The 24,980-nt window shown below is 52.3% G+C and overlaps 1 protein-coding gene across 7 annotated transcripts in view; it reads right to left on the bottom strand.

Annotated features, from left to right (window-relative positions):
- HPSE2 (heparanase 2 (inactive)) overlaps positions 1 to 24,980 on the bottom strand; it is a 106,315-nt gene that overhangs the window by 4,433 nt on the left and 76,902 nt on the right. For 5 of the 7 annotated variants that reach the window (XM_038141172.1, XM_038141171.1, XM_038141169.1 and 2 more), the window contains 4 exons: positions 19,925 to 19,972; positions 11,845 to 11,938; positions 9,370 to 9,476; positions 8,456 to 8,570 (listed from right to left, as the gene is read on the bottom strand). In XM_038141172.1, coding sequence (XP_037997100.1) covers positions 8,456 to 8,570; positions 9,370 to 9,476; positions 11,845 to 11,938; positions 19,925 to 19,972 — 364 coding nt within the window. Of the gene's footprint in view, positions 1 to 1,352; positions 4,313 to 8,455; positions 8,571 to 8,676; positions 9,137 to 9,369; positions 9,477 to 11,844; positions 11,939 to 19,924; positions 19,973 to 24,980 lie in introns of those variants that run through there. The other 2 variants (XR_005257420.1, XM_038141173.1) reach the window with 2 other exon arrangements.

Raw genomic sequence — 24,980 nt, 5'->3', positions numbered from 1 at the left:
TCTCATCTCTCCATATTTCCACTGGTGAGATGCTGCTTTCACCCACAAGTTACGGGAGTGATAGGGGCCAGACCCTCAGTGTTTGCCCTCAGAATTTCCGTGTGGATCTCAAGAGCTGCTATGCAGGGGGCTCTCAAGGGTCTTGCCTCCATGGTGAGCTGGGAGCAGCAGCTCCAGCCTCCAGCTGAGCACCCACCCCTCTGGGCTAGGTGTTCCCCAGGGATTTGCTGCTTTGACATCAGTGTTCCTCCATTCTGAAGGCTCAGCAGCAGCAAGGTTTGTAATGTGGGGGTCCTGAGAGCCTGCCCAGCACTATGACCTGCCCCAGCTGCTGCTAAATTTCTCATCTCAGCACATGCTCTTCCCAAGGATTCTCTGAATAACCCTGCAGAGCTGGGAGCATTGAGCCCCAGGCTCCTGCCATGATGGCTTGTGGGCAGAGCTGTGCCATTCAGCATCTCCCAAGCTGGGCACAAGGACAGATGATTGTCTCTCCTGAAAGTGTTGGCTATGTTTTGTGAGCTTCTGGCCCAGCTAAGGGTACACAGCCTTTCTGAGAAAAACCGTGCAGGTGCCATGGGATGGGTAAGACAGTCAGCAGATTTAGGGTGAGCTCTGCTGAAAGTATGAGGTGATCATGGCTGAGTGTGCAGTATTTCAGCACAGTCAGTGCCTCCAGGGCAGTGCAGGAACCACTGTGCCCCTCCAACATCTGCAGGAGGTGAGGGGAGAGCAGTGCTTTTAGCTCGCCTTGCTGGCAAAGCTAGCTCCAAAGTCTCAGTTTCAAGGAGGATGTGAAAATACCAAAGAGAGTTCAAAGGAGGGCCAGGAAAATGACCTGGGGTTGAAAAAGGAGTTGTCAGCACTGGCCTCAAGGCACTTGAGCTCTGCAGCTCACTGCAGGGAAGCACTGAGGACAGCTGCAGCTTTTCGCGTCATCGCAAATCCACTTGTGTGAGGGGCCAAAACCATGTTATTGGCAATAAATTACCAGGACCTGGTGACACCCAGCACTTGCATGATGAATTACACGCACACACCTAGCATGGCTGAAACGAGCCTGCTGAGGGCAGACACTTTCCCTAGCTGGGCTGGTGCTCCAGGGCTGCTCCTTCCACTGGCATGAGTGAGCACCAGCCAAAATCATGCCAGGGCTGCTGGGCTCTGCAGCTACCAGCTCCTGTTCAAACGGGACCAGCGTGGGAAATAGTTGTTCTTGAAACCCAGCTGCAACCAGGGTGGCTTTTCCACTGACCAGTGACCTCTTCCTCAGCCCTGACAGCAGCTGGCACCCGCTGCCATGTGGCACACCCTGCGAATGCAAGTTCCCCAGGCTGGCAGTGCCCACATACCCCTTGCAAAGACGTGCAGTGTGGTGCTGGACATCCTGTCAGGGGCAGCCTCAGCCATGTCCAGGGAGACAGGTTGCTCCAACCAGTGCAACTGCAGAAAGGATTTGTCTTTTGGAGTCACAGAAGACTCTTGTTGTGGGGGCTGAGCCAGCAATACAGCTGTAGCAGTAGAGGAGGGATAGCAGGGAGGAATGTGGTTTGTTATTAGTCCCACAAGAATCGAGGGATCTGTCTTGGATTAATTACTTTGCAGACCCATCAAGCAGTACTGCAGGTGAGGAGCACCTGAAGGCAGAGCCTTCCTGTGCCTCAGGAGGTCTCCTGTCTGGGACCCCTGATTTGTGGGCAGGAGGGGAGCTTGTGCTGAGTGAGCTGATGTGCAGAGCTCAGGGAGCCTCACCTTCTGAGCCCCATGGGGCCAGTGAAGACATACAAGCTTTCCACTAGAGAGGGAAAGCCCAGAGGGTCCTACTTGATCTCTTGGCACAGTTTACTTCATTGCAGAAGTTTTAGAGACTTCAGCTTTTGGAAACAAGATTGATTAGGCAGGCCCTGCGGCAGAGCTGTTATCCAGACCCTCCAGTCTGCAGAGCCATGAGAAGTGCAGGAGTTATCCCCGTGCTCCCTCCTAGAGACAGCAAAGCAGCTCTGCTGCCCACCTGAATTTGTTCAGCTCTGTGCTCTCCCCATGTGATAATATATTTCCATAACCAGAAAACCAGAGTAAAAGAGCCATAGCCCTTCAGTCTCCTGGGAACTGTAACCAGCAAAGGCAGCTGAATTTCAAACAAGTAGGCTGTGAGCCCGTGGTGCACAGCCTCCTCTGGCTGGGGCTGCCAGGGCACGGCTTTATGTTCCCAAGTCACCAGCAGCATCAGCTGGCTGCTGCTCACCCTATTCCACTTTTTATTGCTTCTTCCTGCTTCTGAAGCTGCCCAAGTTCTTCCCCTGTGCCTTATGCACGCTCGAGTTTCAACAGCCTGTTACAGAGAGCTCCAGTCCTGCACCTTCACCTGCATTTTTCCACAGTCCAAGCAACCTGTGTGGAGATAAGGGCTGGCTGGCCTGAACATCACAGGACAGAGGGCTTTGCTCTTTTATCCCTTTGTTGAGCCTGATGGCTTGTTTTTGACAAAAGTGTCCTACAGAAAAGTACTGATTGTGGTTGTGAAGGCTTGGAAGGATGGAGAAGCTGCCACTTCCCAGGGAGCCTGTTCCAGCAGTTACATATCCACATTGTTAACAGTCCCACTCCTTATTTTTGTCTTGAATTTGTCTGGCTTCAGCTTCCAACCAGTGGTTCTTGTTCTTTCTTTTTCCACTAGATTAAAGAGATACTCAGCATCCAAAGCTTTCTCCCCACGGAGGTCCTTACATCCTGTTCAAGCCATAGCTGCTTGTTCCTCCAGCAAGGCTGGATAATGCTGCTTTTAACATTATCCCTGAGTTTTATGTGCTTCTTAAGTGGGAGTTCAAGGTTTTCTCAGCCAAACCCTTTGCAAGGTCCTGTGACAAGCAGAGTGGGGCAGAGCCTCATCACAAAGGGAACAACATTTTCTGAAGTCAAAATCATCAGCTTCAGACACTAATGCTGCCTTCATGAGCTCTCATGCCCCCACCCTCAGGGGCATGATCTGTTTGCTGTTTCGTGTGTGCCCCCTCCTTGTGTGGAGGTTGTGGAGAACGGAGCAGTCTCCTAAAACATTTGCTGCTGTACTGGGGAGTCTGTGAGTGAGCACCACAGGGGACACTCCAGAGACGGTCAATGAAAGGGGAACAAGGCTCCTTCTAGCCCCAAACAAGGGTGCTTCAAGTGGACTGGCCTGCCAGAGGCAGCAGCAGGGGAGGAGGAGGCAGCACACAGAGATGCTGCGGCGAAGGGGCCCCTTGCCTCTTCCCTCTGCTCTGTCCCTGCTGGGGAGGACAGACCTTTGCTCTGATCCAGACACCACCGCCCATGAAAGGTCAGCAGATCTGGCCAATCCCTCTTTTGCTGAGGCCACATCCCAGCAGGTGCCCCACCACCAGTCCCCTGAAGCTGCTGACGTCTCTGCCTGGGCATCTGTTGATTTCACTCTGCTGATCCTCTTCCTTCCTGCTCTAACGGCTGCAAACACTTCATCTCACACCACTCTTTCCTGCGTTGCCTTATGCCTTTACATCTTCCTGCAGCTTTCTCCTCAAGCAAGTGGTCTGCAGCAAAATTCCTACAGTGGGAGTGGCAGCCACAGCAATTGCTGCCAGGCACCAGTGGCACTGAGGGGACAGCCTGCCCAGGAAACAGGAAAGTGCTGAGTAGGATGTGACCCTTGCCTGCTGCCCATCACAGCCTGCCTCCAGCCAGTGGCCTCCTCAACTTCTTGGGATCTGAGCAGATGGAGGAACAGCCCAATCTCTCTTTTGTCATCACCTCTCCCTAACAGGGTCCAAGCGATGCAGGCTACAGGAAGGGAGCGGAGTTGCCAGATCAGAGGGCTTGAAAACCAAATGCAATTTTATTGCTTCCTGTTCTTCCAGAACACCAATCCACTCTGGGAATGGTCTTTCTGTCCCACCTCATCCACAGCCCTGGGTTGGCTCTGTGACCAAGCTGGGCAGGTTTAGCACTAGCATGGTGCCTCTGGAGATGTGAGCCGTGGCTGTGTCCATCCTTCCAAGACCAAGCTGCTGCTGCCGGTCCCAGATGGATTTTGTTTCTGTCCCAGACTCCAGTGCAGGAGGAATGGTCCAGCTCCAGCTCTGCACATGTCTTGCAGCTCCAGTGGGTGGGTGCCAGAGCTGCTAGCTCCAGCATGGCTTTGATCCATTTGAGAGTCCATGCATATGCACTTCAGAGACCTTTTTCTGGTGCACCAAGAGGGAAAGGCCCCTTAACGCACTGTGACAGCAAGCAGAGTTTAGCTGCTTTAAATGTCTCCTCATTCACGGATACAACAATCCTCAGAGCTAACCTGGAATTCCTGGAAGGATAGAGGATGCAGAAAGCAGACAATGCCTCAGTCCCTGAGACATGATAGAAAGGACAGGGCGGTGGAGTGGATACTCTGCTCAAATCTGCTCCAGGCAGTTGTACCAAGGCTCGCTGGAAGATTTCCACAGGGCACCATTTCCACTCTGCCCTTCAGCAGACCATGCTTTAGCTTGTCATCTCATGGGAGAGCCTTTCCCCCGTGCACACCTGGACTGCCCGCGACTTCATCCCTCCCGCCTGTGGCCAGAGCAAACATCTTCGAACAACAGCTCCTGCCAATCCTTGCCTCTCCCACCCCTTCCCTGTCTGCAGCCATCACTCCCACCAGAGTCAGTGCTCTAGCGTGCAGGGCAGATGGGGGTGCCAGACGCCCGCGCAGCAGATTTACAGTCACCAGGAACAGCTTCCATGTGTGCGCAAGCTCCATCGAACCTGCTCCCTCTCCCCACCCTCCGTCACTCCCAGACTGGGACCTGCCTGTGCCTGCGTGGCTCACGGCACGCTGCAGTCCGACCTGAGCACCCTCTCCCGGGCAGTGACCCGGGGCCGAGGGTCCCCGCGGGGACCAGCAGCCGCGGTCCCCTCTGGGGCTCGGCTCCCGCGGGTGCGCAGCGCGGCGGCCCCGGGGGATGCGCGGGCGGGCGGCTGCAGCAGCAGGGCTGCATTCCGCGGGCCCCCAGGGTGGGCATGGGCACAGGTGGGCGAGGACCCGGCCCCCGCAGCCCTGGCCAGGGGAGGACCCCCTCGGGTGGAGCGCAGGGGCGGGAGAGGGACCGACGGGCAGACGGCCGGGACCTTCCGCTGCAATTAGCGGCGCCTCCGGCCAAGGCAGCTCAGCTAATGAGCGCACCGGGGAGCGCGTACGTGCAGCAGGCGGGAGCACGGCCGGGGGACCCGCTCCCGCTCCTGGCACCTCACCGGAGGGCCCCCTGCCTCCTTGGACCCGGAAACTGGGGGAGGCCCAACCCATTCCCTAATGCCGAGGTGCTCGGGACAGGTCAGACAGACAGATATGAGCCCAGGGTCCTCCCTCCTCCAGGACAGACAGTCATGTTCTTTCCCATTGAGTTCTCCTCAGCGCCTTTGGGCAAAGCCAAGGAGTGAAAAATCACCCGCAGCATCCAAGCATCTGATCACAGCGCCATTGGGCACAGACCTTCGCACTGCTGTGATGCTTTCTCAAGGACACCATCAATTCACAGGCAATATCATATTGTCTTCTACCACCACAGCTGAGCAGGCAGCCCCTGCTGTCGATTCACCCTTGATCCCTCCGGGACTTTCTCATCCTGCATATGAATCTTATATGCAGAAAAGAACATTAAGTGTCTACTGAACGCAGTGTCTCACTGCCCATAGTCCTTAGAGGAAGGTCCATGAGGAGCCACAGGAAATGGAAGTCTGGTTTCCAGCTTTGGCTTTTCCAGGGGGGTTTGTGTTCCTCAAGCCCTGCCTAGAAATATGCCCAAGTTTTTTCTCTGCACAGATATAACCTTACAGCATTGTACATTAAAGGAGCAGAAATCAATACCAAGGATGGATAAAAAAGAGGTGAGTACCACGTGGAAGAGCACTGAAAAACATCTTTAACATTCTGTAAGAATCTGAAGAGAAATCTCATGTTGCCTGGGCTGAAATAAATGCATTGCTTCCCTCTGGACTGTTTCAGAGAGATGTTAAGGAAAGAGAGATAGAGTGTGTACGTTGCATGCCTGAAATGATCCTAGAGGTACTATATGCCAGATCAGCATTTCAAAGGCACTGTCCTGTGACGAGCAAATATTAGTGCTGCTCCTGTCCTCCTTCCCTGCACTCCTTACTCCCACACATGTACAGGTCTGAGTGCAGGCAGGCAGACTGATGTGCCTGCATAAGGCTTTGTTTGAAGGGCTTCTCTGACTATTATACAGCTGACTGCTCCAATCGCTCAGGAAGAAAAAGCACTCCAACCATACATGAAAATGTCATCTCAAAAATAACAAGGCAGTAAAACACCTGAGCTCAGAGGGAGAGTGGACAGGCAATTCTGGACACCAGAATGGGCACTCAAGCTGCCCTTCCATGGGTGAAGGACCTGGAGGGGCACACAAGGACCACATCTCTTGCGAGATGTCCCAAAAGGCACAAGATGCCGCTTAGCTCATGAGTCAGCTGAGTATGGGAAGCCCAGCAGAGACGAGAGCATCTTCCTAATTTCACTGTGAAGTTTCAGTGCCTGCCTGTTGCCACCTGAGATCATCCTCTTATTGGACAAGCTGGCATCAGCAGGGACAGGGAGGAGGAGGTGCAAAGACTGCTATGGGGAGCCCAGGCCTGGCTCCCAGCTCCCTGAGGAGCTGCCAGCTGGAGCTGTGATTGATGCCGTGGCGGTGCAGCCCTTCTCTCAGCAGGCAGCTGAGAGCTGCCTCACGCCCAGCCGGCGTGCGGAAACCTCTTTGTCATGGCAGCTAATGAGCAGATTGTATTTCACAGCGCCGCGGCCCCGCACAGGTACAGCCAGCGGCTTTTATCTTCTGACAGCTCCCACGGGAAAAGAGCAGCCGCCGTCCCGCGGAGCAGGTCACCGCCCGGTCTTGCCGGGCTTTACGGTGTTTGCAGCTTTTTTAAACCCTTAGTCGGTTTTCACCTGCCTGTGGCTCTTTTATATCGCAGGAGCAGAGAGAAAGGGGTTGTGGAAGCACCTGCCAGCGTTTGTGCAGGAGCACAGCGCTGTGGGATCAGCGCTGAAGAACTGGGAGAGTGAGGAAACAATCATGACAGCAATTGGCACCTCACTTATTGGGAGACTTATCTTTAAAACAACAGCAAAATCCAAGTTAAAGTCTTCCATTGTGTTTAGCAGTCCGGGGTTTATTCCTCTAACTCCTTCCCTGGCTTTAATCCCGTTCTGAACTGCACTCCTTCTCCAGCAGCTCTGGGGCTGCTGCCCCTCTGTGCCAGGAGAGCTGGCCATGGGCCACCCTCTGCCCCCTGTGCCAGGAGAGCTGGCCACAGCCATCTGCTACCCTCAGCTGGCCTGCACCCATCCAGCCAGGAGCAATCTGCGGCTCTGAAGCCCTGGGAAAGGGGGTGATGAGGCTTGGTCAGAGAAATTGGCTGTTTATGAGAAATCCATTGAGCTGCGAGCTCAGGTTCATCTCAAACAAAGCTCAAAGCCCCCCAGGCTGGGCCCCCAGAGCTGGCAGGTGTGCTTGTTGGAAGGCTGCATGTGGGAACAGACCAAGGTGCCCCAGGAGGTACCCAGAGCAGCACAGGCAGTGGACCATGCTCTCCTGCTCACTGGTTCACTCTCTGGAGCCAGCCTGGTGCTCTGGGATGCTGTTGCACGGATGGTTTTCATTGCCTGAGTAGGCAGAGCTGGCTGAGATGCAGCTCCCTCAGACTTTGCTCCCCTGCAGCCTCCCCTGAGATCCCAGCTCACCATCAAGGGCAGGCTCACAGTGTCAGGGTTATGCACATCTCCAACAGGGATCCCCAGCCTGCTGGCAGTGTCTGCTGGGTCATGGACCAATAAATCCCTTCTAGGAGAGCTGCAGAGCACCCAGCTGCTCTGCCAGGCTCTCTGCTTGCAAGGCAGTATATTTACTAACCCCCAGAGGAAAAGGAAACCTGCTACTTTTAACAGGATTTTTCATATGGTTTCCTTATCAGCACCATGTGTTCTGGGAGTTCCTCTCTGCCCAGGTGTTTCTGAGGAGTGAGGGACGGTGTGGGGCACGGATGAGATCAGTGCTCACTGTGAAGCTTTCACCTTGGTTTCTAGAAATCTGAAATCAGGTGCTGAAGCTCCAGCCTGGCTTCCCTTGGGCCAGCTGACTATGAGCTATCCAGCTGCCCGCCCCATCCACCCCTCCAACTCTCCAGCCTGCCCTGGTGCCCCTCAGTGGTACCAGCCTCCCTCCGGTGCCACAACCCTGGGGCATCAGATGAAATTTCAGCTACAGAGGTATCGCTCTCCCATCTGCCTCCAACATGCTGCACTTGACACGAACCAACATCTCCTATTAACACTGCCAGCAACAGATCTGGGAAATTCATTTTCCAGCACAGTTCAGAGAGGCCACAAGGAGAGAATCCCCCCAGACATGCAGGGAGAAGCCAGCAGCAGCATGACACCCCTGGGCAGACCTACCGGCAAGGGGTTGAAGTTCTGGTCCACCAAGTGGTTGTGGCCATGGTCGAGGAAGGAATGGCGCACCACCACGTCGATGCCCTGGCTGGCCAGCAAGCCCAGCGTGTTCAGCCACCTGGGGACAGAGGGAACAGAGCCAGGGCGCCATGGAGGGGCAGGGGGCCACCACGGCGGGAGCACTGTGGGGGGAATGCCTGATCCCAGTGGCACAGCTGCTCTCATGCATACAACCTGATTCCTGCTCCAGCCCCTGAGCTGAAGCCTCCTGATGGTTTTATGAACTGGATCCCACTATTCCTGTCCCAGCAAGTCTTCATGCTCTTCCCCTGCCCCAGTTGTGCACAGCTTGCACGTCCCAAACCCGTGCCTGAGCCCCTGTGTGCACCCCAATATCTCAGCCCTCTGCCCAGAGGCGCTCCCCCAGCCTGCCAGCACTCTGCACCCTCTGTCTGAGCAGGGCAGTCCAGACCTTTGCACTAGCCTGTCTTCTCATACTCCCTGGGCAAGATCTTCAATTCTCACAGCCTGCCACAGCCCTGATAGCCCAGGCATGTCCCTGTGCTTCCCTGCAAAGCTTAGATCATCTTCCTCCATCTTTCATGATCACAGCCAGCTCTGAAGATCTGGACTGGGGCTTTGCAGCAGGATGTCCAGGCCATGGGGCTGTGCCAGTGACAAGCCCTAGGACCAGGAATGGTTGTAATTTCAAAGGAGAGAATATGGAAAGCAGAGCTGAGGAGGGGTACTAGGTATGAAATGGAGAAATTAACAATACTCAGGCTGCCAGGGAGTGCTGAGGGGGTCTCTGGGCCTGGAGCTTGCCCTCTTCCAGCTGCAGTGCCTTTGCAGCACCTCAGCCTGCAGAGCCCATGGGGGTGGCAGTGCCCTGGGGGTGGCAAGGCAGTGTCACTCACAGGAACCCGGCTGCATATGAATCGGAGAGGTTGTTCATGCCTCCGGCTGAGGTCATGCCAACACCTTCCAGCCAGATCTTCTTCCCTGGTGTGTACGTGTTCACTACCTGCGTGAGAGACAAAAGCCACCAAAATTACTCTGGTGAACCTGTGATTTAAAGCCAAGGCGTACATCTCCTGTCTCATGGGAAGACTTGTGCAGACCTTTGGTGATGGCGCTGCTGGACAGTCAGTGCCTGCCTGGCCATGGCATGTCACTGTGTGTCTGTACCTTGGCTGGGTGGTGGGACACTATTCCTCACTCTTTCCACTGCCAGTGGAAGGACTTCCACCTCCACTCACATCTTCTGGAGCTGCTTCCAAAACTCCCAAACTCCCAAACATGAGCTACTCTCATGTTCCCAGTCCCAGATCCTGCTCTTCCCTTGTGGTCTCCCCACGCGCTCTGTCGCACACACTGCCCTCTCGTGTCACCTTAGCTCGCCGTACCCCCTTTCAAGGCAGCTGAGTCTCACAGCTGAGCCGGGGCTGCTTTGCCACCGGAGGGGTCCATGGCACAGGTGGGACATGCTGGCCCACCCCTCAGCAGGCTTCAGCCAGCAGTGCAGACACCTGTGAGATGCTCAGCTGGCCAGAGCTGCCCTCTCCCAGCCCAAGCAACCTTCGGCACCACACCCTGTCCCCTCTCCTGCAATCCCACTTCTCCAGGCTGGGTGACAAGCTCCCAAGACCAGATGTCTGCAAACCCAGCAGCCCCAGGAATGCTCTGAGCAGCCTGATGGATCCTGCCCCATTAGTGAGGAGCGCTGGAATGTGCTGGATGGACTGGGATCCCTCAAAGATGTTAAATACGCCAGCTCTGGGCTGCCTCCCACTCACAGCCTGTGAGAGTCGACAACCCTGCCTGAAGCCCCAGAGGTGTTGGCATCCTGCCTGTAATTATCTAAGCCCGCCACCTTCCCCGGCCGGAGAGGAAGCAATAAAACAGGGAAGTGGACAAGTCCAGCTGCTCTAATCAGCCCCGGCAGGATGCACGGACTCAGAGCCAAGCTGGAGGCTATTAGCACCCAGTGCTGTGCTTTTGCTCAGCCACACTGGCATTCCCAGGAGAGCCTTCCCCAGCCCTTCCCTGAGCAGACCAAATTCTGGCCCACGGGTGTGAGAGTTCCCCTAAACTGCACCAAGGGCAGCTCCTGGCTGCTTCTGGTCTGGGAGTGGATGGAGTCCCACTCCATTCCCAGCAGGTTCCAACCCGCAGCAGAGGTGGGATACGTGTCTCCACTTATGGCTGGGTCAGCTGGTGCCTCTTGCTTGCCCCACAGTGATTCCACTGGCCACTGTGCCATGCCTCCCCCACAGCAGAGGTATCATCCACACACATGGATGACTCCCAGCTTGTGCCAGAGGGCTCAGCAAGGAGCTTCTCTCCTCTAGCTTTGCTGCACTGACCCTCTCATCCCCTTTCCCAGGGCCTCTTTGAGTTGTTTACTCATTCTATGGTTTCTCCCTGCAGGAATTACAGTGAGACATTGTGGTGAGCGGTAAGATTTGAAAACCTAGACAAGACAGATGGATGGATATCTCCTCTAGTCCCTTAGGCCTTTTTCACTCACTAGGTGTTCCTTATTTCTTCCAGGACTGACAGCTGAGTGTGTCAGTCTCAGCCCTGGCCCCTGTGTCAGCCATAGCAGGGGGACCCTGCAAAGCCCCTGCCATGTATCCCATTGTTAGAGATGCGAGCTGGGTCCCCTGGACAGTGAGGAACGAGCACTCACATGCCAGGCCGTGGACTCTGACACCACAGGCCAGCAACAGCTGGGTGTTTTGACACAGTCAAAGCGTGATTATCAGGGAAAAAGGACACTAGCTCATAATGGTCACAATTCTCCAGCAGTGAGAATCACTCTGGGAATGCAGCTGCCATACTTTGCAAGCAACATTTCCAGGCACACTGAGAGCAAGTGGGGCAAGATGTGGCTGAAGGAGCCCCTCCTGAGCACACATGGCACTGGCTATGCTCGGGAAGGTTTGGTACCACCTGGCTGCTCACTCCTCTCCTTGTTCTGGGGAGCAGGCTCAGTTTCACCCTCATTACATGCTGCTGCCTTCAAGAACAGACAGATGGGAGCCTCAAGCCAGCCAGCTGCCTTAGCAGGGCCTTGCGTGGTGTTTTCTCTTGCCCTGTGTCCCAGCACACCTGCGCAGCCCATGCTGTGCTGCAGCCTGTGGCCTCTTCCCTCAAAGCCCACTGCGCTCCCACCCTGGGGCCAGGCTTTGTGCTGCCTGGTGTTTCAGCCCCTGCCCCGAGCGAGGGCTGGCTGCATTTCCCCGGGGAGCACAGGGGCCAGCAGCCACTCTCCCTCCCTGCCCCACACCAGCTACCCTGGGAGCTGAGCCCTGGCCACGAGCTGTGCCCCATCCAGGCACTGCAGCCATGCTGTCCCCTCACCCTGCAGACCCTTTGCACTTGCTCACCTTCTGGATTTTCCTGATCTGGTCTGACAGTGTGTCCAACAGGCGTGTTTTCAGGAAGTCTGTCACCTTGGCCACTCGACCGTCAATGTAGTAACTGGAAGGAAAATAAGAAGACAAGGTCAGACAGCTGGAAGTGTGTCTGCCCCCAAACCAGGTCCTCCTGTTCTGCTGCTGTCCCCTACCAAGATGCTTCCTTTGCTCTGGGGTAGTCCCTGCTTGCACCCTGTCCTGTCCTGGCCCTCTGGCCATGCCTGTCTGGCAGATGCTCAGTCTGGCAGATTTCAGTCTCCAAAACAGGATGTAAGGTGGACACACCCTAAACACTGAGCATCCTGCACTTCAGGAACCATGGGAAGATTTGCAATTTCTTAGCTTTTGCTGGTGAAACTCTGGGGGTAGTATTCTAAAGGCTGGGAGCAAAAGGCCACCTGCAAAGGCTTTGCAGCTTACTCTTGCACAACCTACACCTTCCTTGCTTGCTCTTCCAGAAAAATCCACAGCTGAATCCCCCTGTCAAGAGATGCAGTGGCTGTTACCAGCAGAGGAAATCCTGCTCTCACAGAAATACCTTCTGGCCCACGAATGCCAGGGAGTGTTTCCCATACAGGGGGCTGATTCCTGCTCTCCATGTGTTTGATTTTATGAAGTACAGCTACAGTGCTGCCCATAATGATGTGAATCATCTGTCTCCAAGTGTGAGAGGAAGACTCTGAAATGTCTCACTGCTGTCTCCTGGCTCTAGGACATAAGGTGAAGCATTCTGTCCTGACTGCTCATACCTTGTGTCAAAAGGGAATCCCAACCTGCTCCTGCTGAGGAAGAGTCTTGGGCTGTCACCTCTCCTCCATGCAAAGAGAAATGGCAGCCCTTGCACATCTCCCAGAGGCTCCTGCCAGTCTTGCAGGGGACAGGATGCCTGCTGCAGCATGCACTGGCATACCCTTGGGCCAGCCCTTTTTCTGATTAATAGGTTTTGCAAGAGAAACTTTATAAACCTTCTCCTCCCAAATCTGCATTGTGTATCAGCCACTCACCCCTGCAAGCCCCAGAGAGTATGAGAGCCACGTTGGGGGGACGGAGATTCCCAGGAACAGCAGCAGCTCTGGCTGGGGCTGGTGGGGCTTAGTCATTGCCTCCCATCCCTCACAGGATCCGCATGCACTCAGATTTCACCAGAGTTACACAGACCCTTCTCCCTCCCTGCAGACCTCGGTGCAGCTGTGGGTGCTGGGATGCATAACGGGCTAAAGACCTGGGCTCTGGAGAAAGGTGGATTCTCCTTCCCAGGGCTGCTTCCTCCATGACATGCATCTCATCTGCACCAGCCAGCACCTGCAGCAGTTGCAGTGGCTGATTCACTTGGGTGCTGGAATGCAGGAGCATCCCCAAAGGATGCCGTGGGCTAACTCAGCCTCAGACAGAGCACCTGGCACATGTGCAATGTGCACGAGGGCTTGGAGAGGATTTTGTGTCTCACTGCTCCAAGTCCCTAACTGTCCCAGAGCAGAATTCTATTACAGGCATTGAATGCAAATGCATTCAGTGAGGAGAACCTCCTGTGTCAGCCCTCCCCGAGGCGTGCAGTCCCAGCTGTGTCCCCAGTGAAGCACAGGAACTTGCCAGGCACCCCAACATTGTGTGATTGGGTAAGGAGGACGAGGCATTTCTGTATATCCGTGGTGACTGGAAGGTGCTAAGGGCAGAGATAATCTCCAGGGAGGGTTTAGGAAGTGTTCAAAATCATTCCAATCACTTACACACTATTGAACCACTGGCTGCTGGGAGGAGAGCAGATCTGTGAGCAGCAGGCAGTGGTGGAGTTTACACAGATTACTTTTTAAGACAAAATTACAAAGCAGGTTCTCTGGGGATGGCAGATGTTTGGAGTTTAGCACCACACTTAAAAACTGAGCAGAAATGACTTTTTCAGACTGCTGTGGACTAAAAACCCCATCACCTGGGCCGAAAACTAGCTGAAAGACATAAAAAAAGGTTGTATTCACAGGGAAAAGATTGAGTTAGATAGACCTCAGTCTGTGTATGACCCCTCCAATGCATCAGGCTTTCTGCAGGGTTTAGCTCCTTGGCCAATATGGTCCCAGAGCCCACGATAAACCCCTCAGAGAGCAAAGACAAGCTTAAACCTCCTCATCACCTCATTCAAGCACGAGGTGTGCTCTGACATGCAGCTCCACTGCCGAGGGGAGAGGAGCAGCAGCAGATCCAGAGGAGGCTCTGCCCCCAGAAACCACCTGGGGGGTGCTGTTGTGCTCAGTGCAGCCCAGACCCTACAAGGAAGAGAAATACTCTGGAATATGTGCCATGATAACATTATTTTTTGACACCTTCATTAAGAACCCAAATAAATAGAGACTGGTAGAGGCAAGAAGGGCAGAAATAAAGTATCAGTATTTCTGCTTCAGTATCAAGAAATCTCGGTGGCATATTTCCAGGCGGCATGAAGAGGGGAGCACTTCAGCTTTGGGTGTGTAAACAGAGCATGAAGACAATTACAGGCTTCAGTAAAATGGGCAAGGATCTCTTGCAAATCTGCCTGGGAAGTCCTCAGTTGCCAACAGGCAGTTTCATCCTCCTCAGACTAGGAAAAAGGGAAAATGGCGCCAGTTGTACAAGGCTTGTGAGGAAGAGAGAGGAACGGAGGTCTGTGCTGACACCTGGCTACTCAGGAATGGGTTGCCAGCTGTAGGCTTCATCTCATTGAGTTAAGGGCACTTCCTTTGGGTAACTTTAACTGTCAGTACAGGCAGTATAGAAATTCACAAAATGCAAACAACTGTCAGGCCTTTAAAGCAAGAGAAGAGCTCATTAGGCATGGATTATTCCTTGGAGTAAAGGCTGCAGCTTTGCTGATATTCACAATGACTCAGTGCACTTGACTTAAAAAAACCAAAAAACAAAAAACCAACAACCTAAAACAGTCACAACTCTTCAACCCCCAAAAAAGCCAGCAGCAGCTGCAGAGATATCCAGCAGTGACAAATACCTCCCAAGGCCAGCCCCGGGGTCCATGGCACTCACATCCTGCTCTCCTAAGTCCACAAGGAGATGAATGGACAGACCCTCCCCAGCATGGGCAGAGGTCTCTGTCAGCCACGACTCAGCAGAGGCAGAGCACACGTAGCTCTTGGACAAGCTGTTTGTCTCCAAGGCTGACAGCTCTTTCAGTGGGCTCTGGGTACGGCACAGCAACAGCAGTGGCCCTGAAGCCTAGGAGACATCAGCATGTACACCATGAGCACTGACCATGCTGTTTCTCATAATTCAGGAGAGAATAAATATGGCCAGTTACATACAGAGCTGGGTCATTGTGTCCCCCTGTTTGATGCCACTATCTCTATGAACAGGCAGTCTGCAAGAAGATGAGAAGAGTCAGTCAAGAAAAAGATGGATCTACCGACTAAATCCCAGATGAGACATACATCTTGAAGGAAAGGCCATGTACCTCTACTTTTGGGAGTCCTATTATACTTTGGATGCCTATTATACAAAGCTGAGACAACTTCTTCCCCCTCTGCTTACATTACCCCATTTCTAAAACCCTCATTTGACTGTACCATAGAAAGCCAGGATGAGATCAGCACACTTTGCAAAGGGAGGTGTGACTGGGCTGCTCTGGAAACGGCCAAACCAGAGCGTGGTGCAGGGGAAGGACTCAGCCAAGGGCTGGGCAAGAATTTATGCCAGTGCTAGGAAATGAACCACCCCAATTCCTGGCCTCCATCCTTTGATGGATCTGTAGCGTGGGACAAAGATGAGCTGAGAACAGTCGTGAGGCAGGGCTGAACACAGCTGCCAGTCAGAAATGCCCTTGTTCTTGAGCCAGGCTGCACACAGCTCCCCACTGGCTCCCAGAGAGGCACCAGGCACCAGAGCACTTGGGCGATTCGGGGGCTGGCTACGTCTCTCTGTCCTCTCACCTCCAGCTCTTGCGTTGCATTTAAAATTGTTTTCTGGCAAGATCCATGACTTGCTGCGCGGGACCATAAGCATTGTACCATGTTTAATGAAGGCAGTGCACCGACTCCTGGGCAGCTGGTTTCATTTAAATCCTCCTTCATTTTAAAGAGAAACCTTTGCCCCTATTATCTGACCTCTTCTTCTGTTGCAGTTAATTACATTAAAGCCCACTTCCCAAAGCTCAGGAATTTCCGGATCTACTTTGTTGCCTGCCGCTACAGGGAGAGTCTGCTTGGAATTAGGGCACCCGCCTGCCAGGGACACCAGCAGGGCACATCCTCAGGGTCAGCAGGACACCCTGCTGCCACTGCAGCTCTGAAACTGAGACACCTCTGCTGACAGGTGGCCCTGAGCCCCGAGCATCTTCCTGAGGAGAGGGTGTCTGCAGTGCACGACATGGGGCAGCCACCCTGCTTCTCATGGAGAAGAGAGGCAGGATGCGACCTGCTCCTTCCAAACCCCTGCAGGCACAGATGGGAGGTGCTGCCCACCTCCAGTCAATTAATAATGCTTTGATGAGGAGTGCCTGGGGGCTGTTCTCTGGCCCCAAAGGCACAGCTCACACCCACACCTTTCTCTACCCCACACAAGATGCATTTGCCCTTCTCACCACCAGGAGCCATCCCTGGCCTGTGCCATGTCCCCAGCCTTGCCCTGGCACTGCCTGGAAACGTGCTGGTGGCCAGGGCCATGGTGCTGCCAGGAACTGTTCCCTCCATCAGACAGTGAGGAGGATTGCAAGCCATGGGCAAAGCTGTGCCCTGACCAGGTTTGTTTACAGGTTGTGTGGGTTTGATGTTAAAAGCACCACACAGGTGCAAACGGGTCAGAGACTCCTTTCTGCAGCCCCTTCCTCCAAGCACAGCCTGTGAAGACACAGCACTGAGCACTCTGAGGTTGATGTGAGCCCAAATATACACCCTGGGAACATACACTGATGGGTGTACCCTTGCTGGCAACCCTCTCCTGGCACCTTTGGCAAATCTGCCCTGTGCTACTGCCTGTGAGCATTTCCCCCGGCACACTCAACATGACTAGGCCAGAAGAGATGTCACCCAAACCAAGCAGGGCAAAAGCATTTTAAGCAACATCTCACACTTGCCTGTGTGTCTGGCACCTCTGATTTGCCACACAGGACAAGTGACTTTGTATCTTGGAAGAGAAGATGGCATTCTCCAAGAAGCCACAGGGACAGATGTCTGCTGGTTTTGAAGATGTAAATGTTTACTTTTCCCATAAGTAATAGGGATGTGTGTTTCAGAGGCAGCATTGCATGAGGATTTGCCCATTAAACATGACAAACTTGGAGCTGTGTGAAAGACTTTGAATGGAAAAGCAGTTGTGGAGACTGAGAGTGTGCTGGGGGGTGGAACTGGGCACAGCTGCAGGTTTAAGCAGACAATGAATCTTCCCCATGTGTGAGGACACCAGCACAGAGCAAAGAGATGGCTGTGGGGAGGATTCTGAGCAGTGGGAACCCACATCCAAAGGCTGATGGGGTCTTGGTTCACTCATAACCAAACATAACAATTTAAATCACCAGGGAAATGCCAAATCTCTTGGAGCCACTGTCACACCCTCCTTTAGAGGAAATTCCCTGAGCACTTTGAAGCCATTCACACATCCCTCTCCAGCAACACTTTACTTCTGAAGAGGGAGGCACACATGCTGAGTGATGTTATGTAACTGAAACCATACTCAGTTGAGTGAGTGAGGCTCACTGGTGAGCTGCTTATTTCTACCCAGTGTCACTTTTCTATCAATTATATTTCAGATATATTCTGTTTTCAGAAAGAGAACAAGGCTCCTTGCAATATATTCCCCTCTCAATTCCCTTTCTGGATTGAGCACAGACTTTTCAAAGGAATAACAGATTTGACAAATTTATAACCAATATCCCAGGAGAACGTTAGGGTTTGGAACCAAAATACTCATACTTGAAATTAGACAGCAGTTTAGTTTCCTGCTAATAATTTTCTTCTTGGATACAAAGGAACTTGTTTTGTTTTGTTTTGCTGTTTGGAGCAGAGGGATGAGACACTGTTTTGACATTTATTCATAAACAGTACAGAAGCCCAGCTCAGAGCTGTGGCCATTGCCAGTCCTCACAATCACATATGAGTGCTATCTCCAGAGCTGCAAGCCCTGGCTGGGGGAGAAGCAGGAACACTGCAGTGGAAATGGGTCAGCAGGCAGCAGCTCAGCTCTGCTGACCCTCGTGGGGAGCTGCACCAGCCCTCCCAAGCACAAGCTGCTGCTTCAGCACCAGACCTGACAAGCACTTCAGACTGACCCTATGAGAAAGAGTTTCAAAGCAGCCATGCAGGCAGATTCCCTGCACACCAGATGAAACTCCACATCTGAAGCCTGGAAGATTGTTCCTTCCTCTCATCCAAGGGCTTGGCCCAGCCATCAAGCCCTGTTGCAGAAAGCAAATTCCTGGACTAAGTAAATGCGATCAGCACATCGTGTAATCATGAAAAGCAAATTCCCAGATGAGACATAGATCATCATTGCACAGCATGAGCCTGTAAGTAACACAAAGCCTGCTCCAATTGCTCTGCTACCCCACTGTCCCCCTTGCAGCAAGCTGCTGCTGCCTGGCAGGGAAACCCAAGGAGCTAAACACCCAGGCAAACACACTGAGACAAGCCAAGCTCCAGGAATGGGACGTACAGGTTGCTGGTCATGTCTGGTCTATAAACCCCTCTAAGATGCCAACAGTTGCTTCTGCAGAAGCCTCCAAGGTTAACACTGACACAGAGACCAGAGACCTGCTGTGCTTGCAGGAAACCTCGTGTGTTAAACCCACTGAGCTCTGCTTCAGAGCAGGAGTCCAAAGGGCCTTTACAGGTGACGGATTTACAAGCAAGCCCCGCTGCTGCCCTTCAGCAAAGCAGCCCAAGCACCCCATGAAGGGTCATGGTGAAGAATCAGCTTGGGAACAAGACCCGTGGGTGCCACACTCAAGCACACCTTGGACCTGAGACCCTGGCTCCATGCTCAGGCCAGTGTCCTGCATGGATAGTATAACCCAACATGACAGCAAATCCACTTTTTCTGAGAACAGAATGGTCTCACCATAGTTTTTATTCCACCAGTGAATACTTGTCTCTGAAATGTGTCCTTTCTGTGGCAGGAGAGTCCTGCCTGCCCCACAAACCCTCTTGCTATCAATTTTGGTGGTCACTGCTATGCTTGTACAGTGCCTCACCTTTGCACTGGTGTTTGCACTCCCACAGCCTGCTGGGGAGCCTACCTGTGGCCACAGCATGCAAACTGGGGCAGGCGGAAATAAGAGGAAGGAAAAGATGTTTTTGGATTTTCCCTCAAATAAGAAAACTTCTCCCTCCATAGGGTGTTTGTAACACTCAGTGCCACAGCTCAGAGCTTCCTTTGCTCTTCTGAAATGCAGCATTTGTAGGATCAGGGGGAAAAACAGCTAACAGCATCTCTCTCAGCCTCAGCTGGGCCAGGATCTTGGATGTTCATCCCCTTTTTACTGATATCTGCTCCTGGGGCTCCACCTGCATGCAGGACACAGCGGTGTGTCTGTGGGCACCCGTACAAAGCAGAGCTGGGGCTGGGGCATTATGTGTTTACCATTGCACTAAGGTGCCTCTCCCTTGTCTGGATGAAACAGTTTAGATTCAGGCCAGAGGGCATGAGGACAGTGATTGGGGTGAAAGGAGAAGGGCTTTCAGATAGTCCCATACATCTGTCACACGTGGCTTTTGCCTCCTTGTTGTCCCTACCCAGGGCAGCCCCGGAGCTGCCTGTCCTCCCAGCTGCCTCTGCAGACTCAGCAGTCCAGTTCAGGGCTCTGTTGCCAGCAATCTGTCAGGCCAGGCACGCAGGCAGTGGTATTTTTGTCCTGTGTCTCAGCTGCAGAGGTAAAGGATATTACATCCACTCCTGTGATTGTTTGAGAGGCTCGAGAAAGAAGGGCAGAGCCTCCTTCAGCTGTTTAAATTCAGCAGGGCAGAGGAGGCGGCTGTAGCACATCTGCCCCTTGACACCCAGAGAGCACATCAGCTCTGCTCCCAGCACGTGTGACCACTGCACTGAGCGCTGGAAAGCAGCAGGAATGGTGAATACCTACTGTTGCCAGGTAACAGCATCCACCGTGCCGCCGGCCACTTTCATGAACCTGTGGGAAACAGAGGAAGAAACCAGATAAGGCCAGTGTGGTCACAGGGGAAATTCTGAACAACCAATGCTCATCCCACAGCACCAGATAGCAAAGGTGGCCACTGCACCCACAAATACTTTCTCATGAAGCCTCTGTGTCCTTAAATAGAAGGAATAAACTCTACTTAATCCAAATGCTTGTAGCAAGCACAGCTCAGAGCAATGAAGTGAGACCCAACCAGCAGCAGAGCTCTGGGCATCATTTTAGGGCAGGCAGGGAGAGCTTTTTAAACACAACAGCATTTCAGGAGCAAGATCTTGAGGTATGTATTAAATTCTGTGACTTTAACAGCTCTCAGTAGTAATTAAAGAACATGTTTTAAATGTCCATCTTAAAAGGAGATTTTTCTTAGTCCCCAATATGTATTTGATCTGAGGAACTCTTTGCCTAGATTCAAGCAAGGACTGAAAAATGGAAGAAAATGGAAATAAAACCCAGCAAAGCTATTAAGTGCAAAAATGCTACCTCCTGCTCAGGAAGTTCTTGAGGAAGGGAGGAAAAGCTGGACTAACACTGCTAAGTGCTTTCCTTTTTTTGACTCTTTCTTTGGCATTGGCTGTTAGCAAACTGTGGGATTCTGACCTGGGTGCACTTCTGGTTTCTTCCATTCCTACGCCTAACCACAGCACTTCCATGACAAGGTTAAAGTAAGTGATATACGGGTATTGTTCTCCTGATGGCTTCTGACCTGACTAAGAATATACCTCTTCCAGACAGCTCCTGCTTGAGTCAGACTTGAGGCTACACAGGTCCACCTGCTCACACTGCCAGGCCCAAAACCAAAGCCATTCCTAACCCTGGGCACCATGTGCAACCAGCACAGGAGGAGCTGGTAACTGAGGGGTCTCTCCCTGGTTCCCCAGCCCAGCAATCCAAACAGCACCTTGGAAAACTGCAGCTCCCACGAGGAAGCCCAGGCAGTTCTTATATTCTTTTGTTTAGGGGCATGGATATGGAAACACATAAAGGCACACTCTGACTGCACAGGCACGTTGTCTGTGCAGGAGTGCAACGTGCTCTGAGTGGCTGCTGCATTTTGGAAGTGATAATGCACACACATGACAGGAGACATTTGCCTGAGCTCATGAATAGCCTGAGCTCCCTGAGCTGAGAAAGGAAACGATGCTGTATTTTCTTGGGCCGCTTTTGATGCACAAGGATTCCAGGAACACAGCAGCAATGTCACAGCTGTCCCAGCTCCACACAGGGCCGAGTGCTTCTGGGTCCAGCGACCCCAAGGAGAGCCCCATGACCCAGGGTAGGGAAGGGGAAGGTTTGTGAGGAGAGACCATCAGACTATTTGTCATGGCAGGGACGAGCAGCAGCTTTCTGGCACACGAGCCTCTAATCAGGTCTGAAACAAGAGCAGCAAGCTTCAGGCTAAATATAGCTCGGAAATGATCATTCTGACTTTAAATTAATGACCATGGTCAATTATAGACTGGGACAAAAGGGCAGCTGGACCCTGTGGAGCGTAAGAGGATGCTGGCAAAGGCAGCAATAATAAATCCCTGTAGACAGAGAGGGAAGAGATACAATTAGAAATGGAAAAACAATAACATGCTGTAAACTCCTGTAGCACTGATGCATCCCCAATTCTGCTGCCCAGCAGTGCTGAGAGCTCAGCTCCCAGGCTCTGTAAAAGATGCAAAAGCCTTTCTGAAATGCTTTTACATCTCTCTTGAGGGTCAGGCCTGGAAGATTGGTGGCAATGCAATGGCTGGGGACAGTTCCTCCCCAGCTGAGCAGGGGGAGAATATCAGCTGGGCCAACCCTAGCGCAGCCATAGGGAGAGGTGTGAGCTCCCCACAGCTCTCACTGGTCACTGGAAAAAAAAAGAAAATTATGCAAATATTGCTGAGGAGGCATTGCTTTTGTATAAAACTAAGTGTGCAGAAATGTGCCAAAAGAGTCAAAATCCCCAGCTGCCAGGTTTTAAATTCTCTGTACAGGGGCTGCTGCATAAAATGTAATGCACAAAGTCTATAAGAGTAAACTAATGAACTCTAAACTGAAATTATGAACACAATCTGTATTGGATTTGAAGATCAATATGTTGCAATTGGATTTGAAGATTAGCCCAACTTGTTTTCTAACCTCAAATGTTTTACATTCTGGCTGAAAGTAAACCAGCCTGGCCTTTATTGAATCACCTCTTCAGGCTCAGCTTGGCACTCTCCCCTCACAGACCAAAACCATGAGCAGACCAAGCTTAAAGGAAGAAACTCTCTGGTTTTCCTTGCCATTTTCATAGGGCCTATAGCCCTGTTGAAGACACACCTTCTACAGTGGTCTTTGAGCAGACACACCTTCTACAGTGGTCTTTGAGCAGGGACTCAGTGAAAAGTGAAGCAAACCCTCATTATAACCTCCTGGAGAAACAGGACATCCATGTGCTCCATTTCCCACATCTCTAGGAAGCTACTTGGCCTCCTGATAAAAAGTTCCTGAGAAACTGTTATAGGGCACAGGCATCGCTCAGGCAGCACAGTGCAGACCAAAAACAGGACAGAAAGGCCCTGCCTTGCTTAATGCTCCTCTTCTGCCTCTATAATAGCAAGATAAATCAGTTACTTCTGTTAATATCAAAATCTTATGATAAAACATACATATCCAGCTCAAATTTTCTTTTGCATGTTTGTTTTCCTTTCTTTCTGTTTTCTTCCTTTTTCCTTTTGTTGAGATTTTGCAAGATGAAGTTCCTGGTAATTCTTCAAGTCCTGCCTTTAGAGCTGGAGTTGTTCCTGGAACACCCCAGATGTCTCCAGAGGGAACCTAGAGCAGCCCAGCAGCCAGCAAGGGGTACTGCAGGAACAAGAGATGAAAGCCTGGAGTGGAGAGGTGGAGAGGCAGTAATGCACAGGTATCCAAATCTCCTTGTTTTAGCAATTAGGATTTTAGGGATTTAACAAAACCCTGTATTCCTATAGCACCTGTGCTGCTCCATCCACGGTTTTGAGGCCAGTGGAGATCCGTACAGGCAGAATGACCAGTGGTGACACAGTTTCTCTGGGGGTTTCCCGGGCTGTGTGATTCCCATGAGCGCGGCGCAGGCACAGTGAGCCAGACGCTTCCGGCAAAGCTCAGACTCTGCACATGTGCTGCACAGATGGGCTGGGCTGGCACGGTAAATCTGCCACTCTCCTACACACCAGGGTCCCTCTGGGAGCACCAATTGACCCTGCAGCACATGTGCACTAAATCCCTCCCTAAGAGGAACAGTGGGACAAGCTCAGCCCGTGCTGGGCAGGCCACAGGGGCAGATGCTGCAGCACTGCCCCATGATTCAGAAGGGTGGCAGCCCCAGTGCCTGCCCAGGTAATACCCCTGGCTGGGCTTCCACATATCAGAAACCTGGGCCCGTGTTAAAATCCTCAAGAAAAGTCTTTGAAATCTTCTGGGACAGCATTTCTAGGTGGGAAAGCAGAACGCATCAGAGATGTGTAGAGGAATAGGAATCTTGGGTAGGGAGTTTCTGATTCTGAGGAGGAGACAAAGTCACTGAGCTTGATATGGACATCTATGTGACAGGGGGTAGGTTTAGATTAGGTATTAGAAGAAGAAATTCTACACTGTGAGGGTGATAAGGCACTGGATGCAGGCTGACCAAAGAAGCTGTGGATGCCCCATCCCTGGAAGTGTTCAAGGCCAGGCTGGATGGGATCCTGGGTAACCTGGTGTACTGAAAGGTGTCCCTGCCCGTGGCAAGGGGGGTGGAACTAGATGATCTCTAAGTTCCTTTTCAATTCAACCCACCCCATTACTCTGTGATATGCCCATTTTCTAACCCTTGCAGCTGGCTCTGTGCCAGCATCCCATGCCCCCATTGCCACCTGTGGGGCCCTGTGTTGAGCTAGAACTGAGAAAAATGTAATTCAGCATTGCTCAGTGGCTCAAACAGTTCACAGCTCTGTCCCAAAAATGGTAGTACTAGCACAAGGTGGGGCTCACCTCACAGGTCATGTGTGAGCTGCGGGGGCAAGGAGCAGGAGGGCTGCAACTCCTCAGGATGGTACTGATACCCAAACTCTGTACTGGGACACCGTGGGTCAAACCTGACCTCTTCCTGAGCATCTCCCATAGCCACATCTCCCGGGACCACAACTTCCACTTTAGTGTTGGCAGATACCTGGAACACATCTCCTGTCCTGATTCAATACTTGTCAGTCATGGAGCACCTACTGCAACCTCAAGTAAATTGCTCCCATGGTTAATTGGCCTCCAAGTACGTTATTTCTCATGTGAATGTGTCTGGATTCAGCTGCCAGCCACTGGAACTTCCTAGGCTTATTCATGATACATTAAAGAGACATCCACATTTGGAAATCTCTTTCCCGTGCAGGTAATTGCAGATTTTCATCCTTTAAATTATTAAAAAAAAAAAAAAAGAAAAAAAAGCAATGCTGTAACAAAGAATGCAGCTGCACAAGGAGAAAAGTTGTTATTGCAGAGGTACCCAAGTGGTTTAGCATCTGAATGACCCCTGAGTGCTGGACTTTACAAACATGGGTTATTTCATCTGCTACTCCCTGAAGAACTACAAAACAGAGTCCCTACCCTGCAGAAGCCTCAAATGTAGGAACCTGACTGGCCTGCCTGTGGTTGTGGTGGTGGCCTGGTGGACCCCTAGAGCAGCATGGCAGATCTCTGCCCTTTGAGCCAACTGTGGTGGGTAGAAAAAGCTTCATCTTGTGTCTCAGCTGGCTGGTGAGGGTCATTGAGGCCCAGCCTTCACTTACTGACTTCTTCAGGTTCCAGCAGCACAACTGAGTACCTGCAGCAGCAGAAAGAGGCAACTAGACCTCATAGCACTACATGCTGCAAAGCCTTTGTCCTGCAGTGGATATTCACGAGTTTCACTCTGGGGAGCAGAGGCTGGTGTGAACTTGGTATAAATCTGCTGATATGTGTATTCTCTGTCTGCTCAGCATCACCTTCCTTCAGCCAACCTGATCTGTGGTAGGGC

The sequence above is a fragment of the Motacilla alba genome, chromosome 6 (assembly GCF_015832195.1).
Source record: "Motacilla alba alba isolate MOTALB_02 chromosome 6, Motacilla_alba_V1.0_pri, whole genome shotgun sequence".
NCBI lineage: Eukaryota > Metazoa > Chordata > Aves > Passeriformes > Motacillidae > Motacilla > Motacilla alba.
Note: the sequence above shows the minus strand (reverse complement) of the source record. Positions and strands in the feature narration are given on the sequence as shown.